Consider the following 15,811-nt stretch of genomic DNA (forward strand, 5'->3'; position numbering starts at 1 on the left):
GTCAATATTACATGGGAAGTTTCACCTTGACAAATTAATGGAATGTCACAATAGTATATTTACAAGCAGTAATTATAGGTGACACATAATGATAGGTAGTCAACGTTGCAGTATATACTGCGTAAAGGGCAGCATTACTGTGTAGTTAAATACGAAGAAGAGGAAGAACAGCACCAGAAAGAAAATGTCTGTTTTGTTCTTTTAGGAAAAATATGTGATAAAGTTTTTCTCATGAAATACACACATTATAAATATCACGTAACACTTCTTTTTTACACATTTACGATAGATAATGTTTACTATCGTAATAAATTGGTTTCTCGTCCGTATTCTTTAAACTATTTTGATTTTGATATTACGATAAATGCCACGTAATGCTTACCCGTACAGGTTATGATATAAGGATACTGATAAAATTTCTCTCCCATTTTTCCACCATGTATAATTCGGTGACGAGCATATATCGGAAGTACCAATACTTCAGAAAAGATTGTAAGCTTTGCACAGGATTAACCATTATAGTTGAATTATTATTACTTCTCCACTCTTGTAAATTGACTTCGGTATAAACCGTTAAGTCGAATGACTCATTCGCGTCTGCGCTATTCTTAAAGTGTAAATAAGCGATATTCATTCAACCAATGAATATATTCATTCAACGAATGAATATATAATTGTTTTTTCTACTAAAGAATCTAACGAAAACTTATATTTTGCTCTAATAAATAAAGATAAAAAGTCTATTCAAACTGTCATTTAAGTTGCAACTATGGACATGGAATAAAATATGTTTTGTAAAAAACTCCACTAACTATGACAAATAGACAAGATTCGGTAGTCTGTAATTCCTGCAAAAATAATGATAATAAGGTGGTTTAAGAATCATTTTAAAGCTGAAAGTTTCTAGTTTTCAGATATAACTTCGGGAATACAGTATATATATTTTTTCTGATGCTACATGAATTAATATCACGATCCGTTAGATGTCAACATTTTTTATAAAATTTGTCGAATTGCACCATATAAACAAGAAATTATATACAAGTGAAATTTATATTATTTGGAAGCATGGATTTCCTATTTTAATTTGCATATAAACAAATTGCTGTATGATTTTTTTTTCACCGAGTTATATAATGTTAAAGCAAAAAGTATCTTTCCAGATTTGATCAATTATAGAAAGTAAATGAAACAAAGTATGACATTCTATAAAAAATGAATAGGAAGCTTAAAATTCTCCTTTTAAGATATACTTGACAAATTTTACATCAAATTAAATTTTCGATGTAAAATCTTAATCAAAAGATGAGGTAGAAAATTGTACGGTTGTCATTCTTTATTTAAATAAATATATCTTAACAGAAAAAAACGGAAAAATTATGACATTAATATTAATAAAAACTAAAGACTTCAAGTCGTAGAATATTTTTCGAATTATCTCGATAGCATCATTTTTATCGAAGTTACAACCCGTTGAATTTAGACCATCTTTCAAGATAGAGTTGCCGAATGTCTGATCCGCCGTTAAGTAGTACTACTTCAAAAAGTTTACTCGTCCATCATTGTGTTATACCACCTCAATTCCTCAGTAAGGAAAGTGGCGGCTTGTAGCGGAGACTTTGGAACTAATTTGCAAAATTAATGGGTCTAAGAACCGGAAAACCTTAGACTTAGACCTGTTATTTTTGGCTGTAAATAAAGGGTCTAAATGAAGGATGTCGAAATTAATAGACCCGTTATTTTAGCAAATTAGTTCCCAAGTTCCCGCTACGAGACGCCACCTCCCCTTCACGAGATTGATGTCAGTGGTAGGAGTCAATAATATATCAGGCATACTTTACTATTATTCCAGAAATAGGCAACATAAAAAATCGTATTGCAACTTGTTTATACGTAAATTAGAGAGAAAAGTTCAAGCTTTTAAACTATACATATCTCTATTTGTACACAATCTCTCGTTTTTATGGTGCAACTTGACAAACTCCATATGCAATTTTGACATTTGACGAATCTTGATATCAATTCGTATAGCACCATAAAAAATATTCAATACCAAAATATTTAAAATTACACATGAAAATTAAATATCTTTAGCTTTAAAATGCTTCTTAAACCACCTTGTTATCATCATTTTCGCAAAAGTTATGGGCCACGAAAACTTTCTTATTTTTCGCAGACGAGAAAAATGATTCTATAACTTGATGTAGAGCGCATTGATATTTCTTATATTTTCCATATATACATATATCAGACTAAATTTTTATTAGTACTTAACATTACAAAAGATTTTCGCTTATATATCTGTCGAATTCGTTCAGCGCCTCCCGCATCTCGGAATATTTCGCCAAGTTGCACGCTTCGCGCAGCGGCAGCCATTCGAATGCTTGGTGCTCGTTCGACAGCTTCACGGACTTGCCCGGATCGATCAGCTCCGCCAGCCAGTAGATCACGATCTTCGGCACTCCGTTCACCTTGTACGCCATCTCCTGCTTCGCGTTCTCGAAGATTTTCAGGTCGCCCGGGACGAAGCCGGCCTCTTCCCGAGTCTCGCGCACGGCCGTCTCCATGTCGGACTCGCCGGGATCGACATGACCTGGACATCGATCGCGTGTGCGTACGTGTGTATATGTGATTATGCAGAGAACGCCACGGGAACGAACGCGAAAACCAGCAAATCAAGCTTCTTCCTCGGCGCAATACGCAAAAAAGCGCGAAAATCATGCGTGTGCATTCATTAATTTAAACGAGCGCGTCCTCCAGATTGTACCGTCGATTTCGTTGTTCGACAGTTTACGTTTCGTGCGAGATGATAAGAATGATAAGAACAGATGAGTCACGAGGGGTTTTTCTCGAAAACACGAGCGCGTTGGCAATGCTCGATCTTAACAGACCTTTAGGAGGCGTCCAGTGATGTTCTCCGTACGACGTTTGCATCAACAAATATTGGACAGTGTCTTGAAATCGGCGGAAAATTACGAGACCGCAAGCGCGTTGTTGCAGCGCCATGACTCGACAATATGACTATTGACAACCGGAATATTGCTTGAGAGGCTAATACGATTGCAGAGCACGTGGACAGACATGACCGCCGCGAGAGAAGAGGGAGCCAACGACTGCGATATCGCGCCACTAGCCGGAGTAATATCGATTTGATCAATCGAACTTCCCGTTTTTAAAATTTCGAAGGCGAATTTTTTTCCACTTGGGAACTTTCTTTCTTTTTAAATTGTCAATCACCGATATGAAGTTGGTTATGTAACAATATGCGCGTTAACGTGTGCGAATCGTTAAGTGACGAAATTGTCGCTGGTGTGAGCGTATACGTTTAGCACAAAGAGAGAAATGTAGCAATAAATAAGAATCTGAGACACATACCTATGTACTCGTCCATTCGAACGTTCCTCCCGAAGCTCTCATCTCGACGCAATGATCTTCGAGTTCAAGGGGAATGTAATTTTATTTCGCAACATTGATATATCGTATATCAGGAATGTTTTTGTAGGATCCAACGCAACATTCGTCCTGCCTCCCTCAAATTATTCAGCCGTTTTTGTACTTTTGTAAATTTATAGCTTTTATGTTGCTGAACGTGGAAGTGAAACTTACATATTAGAGAGACTACGACTAGACATCTGTCATAACAAATTTTTGCCTGCCCTTTTTATAATTCTAAGAAGCATATGTGTGTGTGATCCAGACGCGACGCCGATAGTACGTTCTTTTCAAGTGAAATTTCTCTCATATTTATACATCGTGTTATATATATATATATATATATATATATATATATATATGTGTGTGTGTATAACTATTATATATACACGCTAATTAACAATATTGTAGAAAAGAGGAATACATCCGTTCGTCTTCTCCGTGACGATTGTAGGAATATCGTGTATATATATATGTGCAATGGTATCCTGGGATTTCTCGATAGCGCATTATATGCGATTATTTTCGGCCAGCTGAAGATCGGTAAATGAAAGAAAGAAAGAAAGAAAGAAAACGAGATCGACGTGCCGACATGATGCGCGCTGACGTTTGACAGGAATCTGAATCGGGAAACAATGCGTGTTACCATTTTATTATAAACGTTTTGCTACATTTTGGCTAGATACCGATCACCAGAAAACACTTAGCAAAGCTGTATGTATGTATCTATCTACAGAGACTGACATGTCGTGTATGTGTGTGTGTGTCTGTTTTGTGTTTATGTATGTATATATGTATTTCGTGTGCATGGACGTAGACGTGATTTCATAGTTGGGAAGAAAGCCTCAATTTAATCTCTGCTAGTTCCAATTTTTGATTGAGAACGAACCGATTGAAACGTTTTCGCTACATTCAATTTCACAATAAAGGATTGATAATATTCTGTCACTAATTTTTAATTATAGAATATGTACTGTAGCGTTTTCTGTAGAATATAGATTTTAATATATCGGTTACATTTCTTTACTTTTATGATTTTTATAAAGATTTCATTTAATTTTGCATCTCATTTCTAAGATTTAGAGGTCAGCAAGCGCTCCCTCTGCCTCCACCTTTGGCTACGCCCATGCTTTTGTGTGTGTGTGTGTGTGTGTGTGCTGTTGCGAGTACGTGTATGTGCGTGGTGAGTAGTGCACAGCTGTACGGGCGACATACGCGAGAGAAATGTTTCACGGCATTTACATACAAAAAAAATCACAAAGGCTCCATGAACGACGCTCTACACGTCGAGCTGGATCTACCGTGTCGTCCGTACGGCTGCGGCTCTCTTTTTCTCTCTCTTCTTCTCTCTCTCTCGCTCTCGCTCTCTCTCTCTCTCTCCTCTCCAATTGTCTCGATAAATCTTCCTCCCACGTTAAAATCACGAGAATCTCCTTAAAATCTTTACGTCTCCTCTCTCCCGTTTAAGCATCTCGATCATCATTAATTTATACATTTATTTTTCGTAAAGCAAGCGAGCGTAGGGGGTGGGGTGGGTTTATGTATAGATTACGGTGTATAATTAATTCGCCTATATGCCGGGGATATACCATTATTTAACGCTATTTCACGGGGCCTTACGTTAACATTAATAATAATCGCTATTATGGTGTATGTAACTCTAGAGTCATTTTGTTACAACGACCGTTTCCGGATTACAATCTGCTCCCTTTTTTTTTTACCTTTCTGCTCGTCCTCCTCCATATTCTCTGTTTCTCGCTTCTCTTTTTTTCTTTACACGATGGCGATAACGACGTTCAATATTGTACTTGGTGAGTACTAACTCTGATCTGCAGGAACAAAGATGGAGAAAAGAAACTCTCGATCGTTACATTATCCTCTCCGGTCTAATTTTCTATAACAGTGAACGGGTCTCTCTCTCTCTCTCTCTCTCTCTCTCTCTCTCTCTCTCTCTCTCTCTCTCTTTCTCGGGGGAGGCGTGTGAATAACGTTGCATTTCAACTCTCTCGACTCTCTCTCTCGTCTTGTAAATCGATAGCATTATTACTCTATCATTATATTACATTATCTTGCTTATTGGTTCATGGAGTAATCCGACGACACGAAACTGCACGTGTGATATACGTAAAGAAGATAAGTCCCGATGCCAGTGCTCTGCGCGCGCGCGCGATAATCATTAGCACTTAGAATTTTTTTTTCGTTTTCTCCTTTTTTTTCTCCGTCAGGATGTTCGATACAGACAATTGGCGCCGATACTTAGTTGCTATCAGTCGTTTCACGATTCGCAACACGATGTACACGGATCGTACACGGTGTCGTGCGCTGAAGTTACTCTGTAGTCTCGGTGTAGCAAGTGTTAGAAATGTGAAAAATCATTGAGTTTATAGTATGTAAATAAATTAGTCATTGCCTATTTTAGTAACATACTTCATTAATCTTAGGCAAATATAAAAAGTTTGTTGATACTTGAGTTCCGAAGTGTATTTTATGATCTTGGTGTGTGTGAGGCTCTGCTCTCCTGCACTCTCGTTTCTCACCCTTATTAATTTAGTACCTTTTCGTAATATAATATTTATATACACACCAAGTCTCCCTCTCTCTAGTTCGCCTCTACGTGTTTACGTGGTAAGATCCCTAATTTTACGTCACTCGAAACTGCGAATTACCTCTGCGATTGAAAGGATTAAGTAGTAGTAGTAGTACGGTATAGCCAATTACAATACTTAAATTTAACATTATCGTTTATCCGTCCTTTGTGTAGAAACAACAGATCTCGTTATTACTGAATGTAGTTTAGATTATAATTCCAACTCTCTGCGTGAATGAAGTACTTTGTGTGTGTGTGTGTATTATTCACATGAAACGCGAGTAATAATAACTCGATGATATTTCCTAAATTATGTTAATAACTCCTCTGCTTCTACCTTCATATCAGCATCGCGTACTATATTACTTGTCTCGCGTCTACGATAAAAATAAAAATATTATATTAACAATAATAATTATTACGTTTTAATTAATTAGCTAATGTCTATAGTGCATGTGTATGTTCAAACTTATGCTACAGATAAAAAAAAAAGAGAGAAAAGTAAGGTATCGTAAAAATGTTCGAAAAGAAGTAAGCGGCTGCACGTGCTCGTGCAACATTAAAATAGCTCATTACTTTCGGCTAAAAAATGTCGATGAATGAAGGTAGACTCTTAATCGACAGAACGCTACGTATCCCCCTTTCGTTCTCACTCGCTCTCACTCTTCCTCTCTCTCTCTCTCGTTCTCTTTTTTCCCAACGGGTTTTTCGAACTCTGTCTCAGAGACAAAACCTGCTTGCTTTTTGTAAAGTTTCACATATAAAACGTAAGACCAGAGGGAACGGGAAGTTTACAGAGTAATCTCTTGACGTTGCAGATGTACTGTCACACATTCCTCTCTTTCTCTCTCTCTCTCTCTCTCTCTCTCCACCTCTCGCAGGATGGCAAAATGGTCGCGTTAGTTTACTGTATAAGGAACACTTTTCCCGTGAGAAAGGTCGTGAACGATACGTGAATGATACTTCGTTAGGCACATTTGATTTTACCAATTCCCTTCCTCACAAAACCCCTTGTAATTTTCAGTGTTTTACGATGGATATAGCAACACACACACACAGCGCGCGCGCACGCGTGCGATATAAGCGCGCTCGGACACGTCCCGAAGACATACTGATTCGCGAGTGCAGACAGCTTCAACATCAAGAATACACAAGACAGATAATACTGTTTGGAAAACTAAGCGGGTGGATGATTCGCGCGATCGGTGGACTGTTCGAAAATCGGGAGGGCGGGTCAACGATCTCTCGTGAAGCGTGACACACACGTGATTACTTTCGCTCGGATGCACGTTTTCCTGCTTATCGGCAACGATAACTCGAAATTAATGAACGTAGATTATTGTGTCTAAATCCAGCTCCTTCGTACGGTCGATGGGTCAGCTGGTCCGTCTCTCTTGCTTTCTCTGTCTCTCTCTCTCCTTCTCGTTCTTTTTCCCTCTCTCACACACACACGCACTTTCGTACTCTCTCGCACTCTTTCGTTCGCTTCCCTCTCTCTCTCTCTCTCTCTCTCTCTCTCAAGGCGTTACGAGGACCCGACCTAGTTCTCCATTTTGGCACTCGGGAGTATTTGAATACGTATTAGCCGTCACGGATCACAGTTTCGGACTTTTCTCAAAGAATCGTTACAGCGGTACCTCCAACGCAGAGGAGACGGTAAGGGCGCGTCTTCCTCTCTCTCTCTCTCTCTCTTTCTCTCTCTCTTCCTCGTTCGCTTTCGCTTTCTCACATTCACTCTCACTCTTTCTCACCTTTTCTTTCTCTCTCTCTCTCTCTCTCTCTCTTTTTCTCTCCCGTCCTTTCTCTCCACCACGTTCTCTCTTTCGTTTTCTCTCGTGCTCTCCCTCTCATTCTCACCTGACGACGACGCACGTCGACTGGGACGGAGGAATCGTTAAACGAATATCTCTCGGGTATCGGATTCGGAGTCGGAGTCCCAGAAGAAACAAGAGTAAAACTCCTCGGTGACCGCCACTTGGTGGCTGCGCTCACGAGGTCGTTATGGATTGGCGCGGGCGGCTAGGGCGCCTGTGGCCGACAGTCACAGCTTGAGCTCGTTCGCGATCTTGCTGGCGATATTTTTGAAACCGATCGACGTGCCGGAGATACGCTTGAATCGCACCCCGTTCAGGGAGAGCCGCGGCAGCTTGCACACCTCGATCTCCCACTGCACTTGGCTGTCGGTCGCCGCCTCGCCGTGCGCGCACAGCAGGAGGAATCGCTCGCGTTGTTCGTATTGGCATTTGTTTGCGTCCAGGACCTGGAAGAACGACGGTAACAATGAAGCGGGTCCGCAGCACTGCTCCCCGCACTTGGAGCGTGCGTGTTCTTTTTTCCTTTTTTTTTTTTTAGATCACGTTGTACACGACATGCCGATTCCGATCGTTTCCGAGAGGAACGTGCACGCGCAACCAAAAACGCCCAGCTTCTCGAAACAACGTTGCACCAGCCCGCCCCACATTTCTCGTATACTTTTGCGAATTTAAACTGTATAATTCAACTGTATCTCACGAATTTTGTGAATTCACTTTTGTGAATTTAACGTAGCTCGAAAAGTAGCGAACATTTCGCTGGAAGAGCCAGAGCGCGCTTTCCTGGGGAAACGGTGGCGCAAACTTGGAATGGGAACGCACGTACTCGAGACGAGATCGAGAGGGAAGTTTTTACTTGGCAAAAGGAGGCCCTGTCGAACCGTCGGAACCGAGCATGTCGTATGCCACAGATCCACCATACAGATTATTACGCGAGAGTCAATCTTATGCCACTAATCCTTACGAAATTTAGCGAACGTATCGCCTTTTTTTTTCGTGTTACGTATATCTGCTAATATAAGTACGCTTTTCTCGATACCTTTCGGATCTCAGACATAATTTCGTTAGGGTCTCGACTACTGGTAGTCTTCATACTCCACGTGAAGCGTAGACTGCGTGGTTTAACCTGTTCGTCGTTAGTGGTAGCTCCGCTGTAACAAAAAGATATCTTAAACCCGTCCAATTACCCAAAACAATGCCAGCGATAAAAAAAATTTTTTTTTTTAATATAAAATCACACAATTACGACAACGGTTTTCGCGTGGTACACACACACAACTCGTGTAGCGATCTCCCGAATAGATATTCCTACTTGGCAAATATTATTTGTCTGGCACGAAGTAACAAATTTGTAACACAGACTTATAAATCTACATATTTCAATCAATTTTATCCCCTGATCGTCTTTACTTCTCGATTTATTATCCTCTCCGTGCTGGAAATTGGAACGTTAATAACGTGGTCGAGTGAAAATTCGTGAAATGATCTCGAGAGTTATGTGAAATGTAAATCTCATGAGAAATCATCTGTGGAATATCGAAAGAAGCTTGAAGCTTGCGACTGCGTAAAAATGTATTCTCAACTCATTCGAGTCAGGGATACTCTATGATGTAATGCACTGTGCTGTATATCTCTTGCAGGCTGCCCGCGATAGGCAACGTTCGAAAACATAAAACGTAAGAGAGTGAAACTTTCTCAGAACCAAGTATCCCAATAATCGTAACATACATGCGTGACATGCAGTTCACTTGCCATCATAACTTGAGGTCACAATCTCAGTGCTGCATACATATTTACATTTAGATAATAAAGAACACTTATATAAAGTGAGTTACACGGAATATTGAAGTTAAACGTGTAAAACGACGTATATCGCAACCCTGAATCTATCTATATTTCAAGAAACTCTTATATGATAATAATAATAATAGTACAATATGCAATCTATGAGAAAAATGCGGTAGAAACTTGCAGTCTATACGTAATTCGTGAAACATGTAAACAGTGGGACTTGTTCTCTCGCAAAACGGCAAGGCGATCGAGAACCAACATTCTTCATGTTTCAGAAATGACCGGTGGGTATATCTTACATTGCTCGCTATGTACGATTATGTGGAACAATTTGTCTCTCTCCAAGAACGATATTTTTCCCCTCCTAGATCGCGACGACACAACTAGTGAGAATGTAATTCTGTCTCGTTCGTGTAGCTGTCGCAAATCATCTTTCAGAGCAATTGTCGAGCCACTTTATGGAATATGCATGCTATGTCACAGGGATTGTTTTAACCATGAACATACGTGCACCAAATAATATTATACCAAATAATCATTGAATGTGAGTACGCCCGCCACGCGTTCCCGTTAAGATGAGAAGAAAGAATACAAAACGAAAATAAAAAAAGAAGAATGATCGAGATCGATCGATCGATGAGCAGAAAGTTGGATGTACGAGAAAATTAAGGAGATGAGAGAGCGTGAAATTAGAAACACGGATCGTGGTATTATGGTATGCAGCAACGTACCTCACTACTGGGTGCTTGGGGGGTACGGATGGGTCCATGGGGCTGAAATAACAAAACAAAGGCAGTTGCTAACAAACACTAAACATGATAAATTAATCAAATTTTTATATGTATAACAACCATCACCATTCTGTCACCATTGCACACTGGATTATGGCACAGAGAGAATTACGATGTGACGTGAGTCTACGAAAAGATCTCGGAACTTCTGAATGGAAGGGGGGGGGGGGGATACATAGTAATTTGAATTTCCTTCGACTCTCTACAAATTTTCACACGTATATAGGAAGAAAAAAAAGTGGAAAACAGAGCACGATGTTGCGTGCAACTCTATCGTGGACAAACGAGAGCGGTTTTTATACTCGATGGGATCGTAAACGTTTATATCTCGCACGGGAGAATTAAGTTTAACGCAAACGGCGATCGCAGTGTCTCTTCTTCTTATTAAGGATAGAATGGATGCGGCGTGTTAAGAGACAAATTTCCATATTACCGTGGTTACGTGTGAGTTATACAAAAGAATTCAATTTATACACATAACACTCCTAAACGAGTTACATGCATCATAAACGTAGTGAGACGTGTTGTTGTTCTCGCGTAGGCAAAATGTTCCTTTTGTACGAGGATTCAGAAATAAATTGATACAACATATACAAGACAGTTTTGACATATTTATTAATGCGAAATTATTACTATTATTGCTCCTTAAAATTATTAAATAATATTTCTATCCTGTTTATACATATACATACATACATATATACGTATATGTATATATGTATATATGTATATGTCAGCTATTTACTGCCCTCCAGAACGTAACGTTTAAATTAGAATTTTTCTAAATTGGATTCTTTTAAATAATAGATTGACTATATAATTAACTGAATATCCTAAGGATCCTCTGGATATTCGGACGGGCACGTAGTTGGAGTGCAGCAAAGAGCATGGTCATTTAAAGGCATGTTATATTTATATAATTTGCATACACAAATATTTTCCTCTTCATATACCTCATACTTTGATATATTTAAGATGACGTGGTCTAATTCGTTCGATAATTCTTTCTCTTCTAGCGTTTCTCAATTTCATACACATTAGTTCATTGGGTGGCCTTAGGTATACATCGTTAGATCTTTACAACTTTCTAATATCACTTATATGCATCGAATATCGGTAGAATGCAATAAAAAAAAAAAAAAAAATTTAACCAATACATTCGTTGGGAATATATTATATCAAAAATGCTAAATATTTATAGGTCAGAATACATTAATTGTGCAATCTCCTGATATGTAAATAATAATGAAAAAAAATGAAGAAGTTCATTAGAAACATCTATATATCGTACAACAGAAGTAAATATGTAATTCTTTAATAACCTTTATACACAAGAGAACGTATAAAAAAAAAAAATTAGCAATGTCTTACGAAATCAGAGATAAATATACCAAGTTTCTCTGATTTTCCTGCTAAAAATAAGAAATAACATACTTTCAAAGTAGCCCAAGACCACTCTGTAGGATACGCCATGGTTTGTTATATATATAATAAACGTATAATAATAATAATAATAATAATAATAATAATAATAATAATAATAATAATAATAATAATAATTACTTGCCGTATATAACATGTAGATGCTACTGTGTTGACCAGATATTTATAAATGCTATTGGCAATGACTGTGGAAGGATTAGTGCATCGATTTGTCGTGTAACTAAATATTTGAAATACACAATATCAAATAGGAGAAGGCACGTATTTCCGATATCGGGATAACACACACGGTCACAATTCTCAAATTCATAATGTATCCAAAGTGTCAATATCTGCACTTAGTATTAAAACAAGCTTGGATTTAAAGATGCTATTCTTCTTTCCATAGCTGCATTTTTACATATAGCACGAAAAACTACATATAATATTTTGTTTCGAATTCAAACATTAAATACGGCGGAGAAATACATTTTTTTTCCAACACGGGAAAATATATATTTCTGCAACAGACAGTTCAAGTAGGAAATATATAATAAGAAAAGATTTACGATAGAAAAAAAAAATAGTGTACAATTATAATAGAAATGAGATAGTTACATATACTTTAGTTGGAACTCTTTTATACGTGTCATATTGTACTAAGCACAGTATTGTTCTTTACCAGAAGATTTACAGTCACTTTTATCTTTTGTATTGACGACCAGAATGACGAGCAGAAATATACGTGCTTGAATATTGTATATTTCTAATAATTAAATAATAGTACAATGTAGATCGGGATACATTAATCAATATACAAATAAATGAAGTACCAATTAATTATGGCCTGCCTTGTTCGAATAATGTTCTATTGTATGTCGGTTTCTCAATAAATTATACAATACAAATGAATATTTATTAATAGAATAAATTAAAGCAAGGTGGGTAAAATTGAATTGCCGTTCATTGCAATCAAATAGCACTCTAAATCTTAATTTATTAGTCAGTTTTGAGATCAACATTGGAACAGCGTTTATAACTGCGATCAACTACAGAAACAAGGAATCTTTCAGTACGCTAAACATGAAAACATTTCTGTACTTTTCTGGTTGCTATTTGCTTACAGAACTCCCCGACAGTGTGGAATCTCTGATAAAAAATAAACTACACCTTTAATTTTTCGTAATCGCATTTAAAAGGCGTGTTACATTAAACGTAAAGAAAAGATAAAGTGGAATGCCTAATTTCTTACATATCTTCACTTTTGCTTGTATCTGATCGAAATCGTGTTTTGTATGTTTCTCAATTTGTGTCAACTGAGTAGTATTCAAAGTATAATATAAATGCAATCACTATACTGACATTGGAGATAGAGAATATAAAATGTATATAGGAGAAATTAATTAATTTAGAAGACAATATAAAAAGTATGAAATACGTTGAAATCGTAAGACTATCGCGCACTCTTAATACATTGCAGATGAATTGAGTTAGTTTCTCCGTCTGCTTAAATTCATTCATTCATTCTTGCGGAAAAGATACGTTATCTATTCTTGCTTCAAAATTATCCATAAATAACTACGAGGGTAATGAAGCTGTACAAAATATTTTACGAGAGAAAATATTGTAGCTATGTCAATATCTACACATTTTGTATGCATATAGTAACATACATATCCATTCGTTTTAAAGGACATATTTCCTTGTGAATTTCGTTTACACCAGAGAATCGATACAAGGAGCCAATGTACGTATATAATTTTCGATGATGAGAATATAAAGCCAGATTAAATTCCACGCTATCTTTGAGAGGAGGAACCTATGCTGGATACCAAAACAATTCCGAAGAGAAAAGTAAAAAAAAAAAAAAAAACAGTACGCATTACATGTCTCAACTTGGTTGACCACTTTGTTGTAATTTCTTAACGAGTGACACGAGTAGAATATACTGCAATAAAGTTGCATTAAGTTAAAAAATGCAATGCAAAAATCTCGAATAATGTAATAACTAAAGTTTCGTTTTACACCCAGGCATGCGGACAGCCGATGCTGTGCATTGCACGAATTCTAATTTCATCACCGCCGTCCGTTATCCAACATATTTTCCTGTGGTAAATAAAAAGAAAGAAAGAAACTCGCGCTACACACAATGTTACAAAATATACAACATTATATCCCTATAGTTCTCGATATAATCCAGGAGAAACAAGGTGAGAGAGATAAATCGAAACGAAATAAAATAACACATTGATGGAAGTTCCGCTAACGCCATTCAATAAAATTTGAAACATTTTGCCCTAAAAGTGGCTGCAATTTGTGCCGCCGTGGCGCGATATATCTGCATGCGGCTCGCTCTCATTTCGGCTCGGGGGAAACAAGGCGAGACCTCAGCCTTCGCTTAAAAAAATCTGTCAAAGCACGAACAATCATATGTACTCTATTATCGCACTAAATCCGCCTGTTCGTTCGATATAATTGTTTGTGTTAGTGTAACTATATATTCATTTTCCTCACACTCCCACCACTCAAGGATCGGTCGTTATACGACCGAAGAACATTCTCTCACGTTAACAAAAACACATCTGTCGACGTGATCGTTTCTGACGGCAATACGGAGAAATGGACATTAGAATATAAGTATTTAATACAAAAAGAAAAGAAAAAAAAACGGAAGGAAACAAGGAACATGTAAAACGTGGTCTCACCGATTCACGTTATCGCACGGAGTTGAAATGTTAAATGTCCGCTTTAAACGAAGTACGAGTAGTGAAGTCCGCGAGAGACTTCCGCGCGCTATTTTCGTACACATCCTCGTATGGGATGTACGGGTAAAAACGGTCGTCTCATCACATTTGTGGGAGCTCGTCGCTGAGCTTCAATACGGAAGGAAAAAAAAAGAGCGATCCATGCCTGTCACACATTCGCCGCTACACCAAAAATAATATGCGCGCTCGGTGCTTAAATGTAACGTAATAACGTGTCCAAACATTCTTATTCTTAGATACTTTAGTCAGCTAGATACACTTTACGTCGGAAGGCATCTAAACTATCACCACACGATCCACGAGAAATGCTTCTTTTTTTTTTGCACTATTCACTTCTTTTTTGTATACTCTACAATGAAAGCGAAAAGGGAGAAAAGAAAACCAAGTAGGCTACAAGACTATCCCGCACACGGTTGTGAAAAATGTAGAAAAATAGAAAGAAGAATATCAGGTTTCTTTCTCCACGGACTGGACGACGTAAAGTATACATATATTCATTAGAGAGGCAGGCTGAATTAGGAAAGGCACAGATTTCGAGTGCTATATCTAAGTGCGTAAGGCGGCGATTTCCTGCTTTTGTGATTTCAGGAAGACGTCAATTTCTTTTTCTTTTTTTTTTTAATAATTATATAACCACGTATATATATACCTATGTGTACACGTAAACGTGTGTGTGTGTGTGTTGTGTGTGTGTATGTGTACGTGTTCGAATTCGATGCGGCGATACCACGCTATTTATACACATACACATACATCGTGCGTATGCTTGAAGATAACGATATACTCGTTTATCGACATGTAAAGGTCCCTAAAAAAGTAATTACACGCAATCTTGAGAACCACAGAATAACGGAGCCAAGAGTTTTTGTTTTGTTTTGTATCTCATTTACGTATGCATCACAATATCCATTGAGCGGTCGATTGACAACATTGGACTCTTTGCCCGACCCGATTTAACGTGTTAGATGCGCCCCGGGCATGCTGCATTTTACTCGACACTGTCGGCACATTCTCGGCTGTTAAAACTCTCGTGTCTCTATGGCCTTTCGCTTGACGGAACCCGAGAGATGAAGCGAAGCTTATACGGTTCACGGCCTGCAGCATATAATATATATATAACCGGTATATGAATTAATTGTTTAGAAAAAAAAAAATAAGAAAAAGTAGAACAACGTTTCAGGGAATCGTTCTGATGCACCAATGGCTATGGAT

General features: G+C 37.9%; 2 protein-coding genes across 13 annotated transcripts in view; both read right to left on the bottom strand.

Annotated features, from left to right (window-relative positions):
- Window positions 1–2,204: 2,204 nt before the first annotated feature.
- On the bottom strand, window positions 2,205–3,760 carry LOC106745139 (bis(5'-nucleosyl)-tetraphosphatase [asymmetrical]). The gene is made up of 2 exons (XM_014620453.1): window positions 2,892–3,760; window positions 2,205–2,593 (listed from the first exon to the last, which is right to left on the bottom strand). Exons 1-2 carry the CDS (start codon window positions 3,004–3,006, stop codon window positions 2,277–2,279), a joined length of 432 nt encoding a protein of 143 aa, XP_014475939.1. The 5' UTR covers window positions 3,007–3,760; the 3' UTR covers window positions 2,205–2,276.
- A 4,036-nt stretch (window positions 3,761–7,796) lies between these two features.
- Window positions 7,797–15,811, bottom strand: part of LOC106745137 (serine/threonine-protein kinase MARK2-like) — a 104,787-nt gene continuing 96,772 nt past the window's right edge. For 9 of the 12 annotated variants that reach the window (XM_014620443.1, XM_014620452.1, XM_014620450.1 and 6 more), the window contains 3 exons: window positions 10,353–10,394; window positions 8,870–8,981; window positions 7,797–8,279 (listed from right to left, as the gene is read on the bottom strand). In XM_014620443.1, the coding sequence (XP_014475929.1) occupies window positions 8,061–8,279; window positions 8,870–8,981; window positions 10,353–10,394 (373 nt within the window). In that variant the 3' untranslated portion in view covers window positions 7,797–8,060. The other 3 variants (XM_014620446.1, XM_014620448.1, XM_014620449.1) reach the window with 3 other exon arrangements.

The sequence above is a fragment of the Dinoponera quadriceps genome, unplaced genomic scaffold (assembly GCF_001313825.1).
Source record: "Dinoponera quadriceps isolate SergipeBrazil2010 unplaced genomic scaffold, ASM131382v1 scaffold1425, whole genome shotgun sequence".
NCBI lineage: Eukaryota > Metazoa > Arthropoda > Insecta > Hymenoptera > Formicidae > Dinoponera > Dinoponera quadriceps.

Excerpts from the sequence above, each read along its gene's own strand:
- LOC106745139 (XM_014620453.1), bottom strand. The coding sequence starts at position 3,006 with ATGGCGCTGCAACAACGCGCTTGCGGTCTCGTAATTTTCCGCCGATTT. Across the intron at positions 2,594-2,891 it reads TCACTGGACGCCTCCTAAAG|GTCATGTCGATCCCGGCGAG; the intron begins GTCTGTTAAGAT and ends ATCGATGTCCAG.